At 23.6% G+C, this 750-nt stretch overlaps 1 protein-coding gene across 1 annotated transcript in view; it reads left to right on the forward strand.

Annotated features, from left to right (window-relative positions):
- LOC106880570 (dynein beta chain, ciliary) overlaps positions 1–272 on the forward strand; it is a 76712-nt gene extending 76440 nt beyond the window's left edge. Inside the window, exon 5 of the mRNA XM_052968321.1 lies at positions 249–272. Within this exon, the coding sequence (XP_052824281.1) occupies positions 249–272 (24 nt within the window). The remainder of the gene's footprint in view (positions 1–248) is intronic.
- Positions 273–750: the final 478 nt, after the last annotated feature.

The following is a 750-nucleotide window of genomic DNA, read 5'->3' on the forward strand; positions in this document are numbered from 1 at the left end:
TTGAATTACCTTTTGAGGCTTTTTACTTATAAATACTAAATTAATATAAGACTATTTTAAATTATGTTTACTTAAGTTGTTTATTGAGTATATTATATAAGAGAATTATTTTTTTAGGTATACTTCTACTTGACCAGGATTTTGTATTTTAAATGTTTTCTTTAATATCTAAATGTCTTTTTCTTCGGTATGAATTTTGTATTTATTTTGATGTTTATTACTCCAACGTTCTTTTTTGAAATCTACAGCGTCCCGAATTGGTTAATAACTGAACTTCATAGTATACCATCGTTATTTTTGAATTAATTTGAATCATTTGCTTGATCTCAACACCTTTAAGATGAACAGTTGTATATCATCTCATGTCTTTTCATCCTGCTTTGCATGTTTTCATAGGTCAACTATGAAAATTGTATTTGAATGTTTTCTATTTTTATTGTCTGCATATTACTAATAATAATAATAATAAGGCCCCGATGAGATGTAGTATCCCATATTTTATAATATTTTATAATATGCACAAATCGATCTGGATATTGCATCGAAATGTTCATAGTTCATTTTCATTATTATTATTATTATTATTATAATAAAGTATTTTCAATGGATCAGTTTTGAACTCTCTTTAAAGTTGATATATAAACAAAAACTCAATTGTGAGTATTTTGCTAAGTTTGTTAACAGTTACTATATTTTTGCCTAATTTTTGGTATAAAAAAATATATATAAATACATATATGTATATATATA

Source organism: Octopus bimaculoides, chromosome 1, assembly GCF_001194135.2.
Source record: "Octopus bimaculoides isolate UCB-OBI-ISO-001 chromosome 1, ASM119413v2, whole genome shotgun sequence".
In the NCBI taxonomy this organism is placed as follows: Eukaryota; Metazoa; Mollusca; class Cephalopoda; order Octopoda; family Octopodidae; genus Octopus; species Octopus bimaculoides.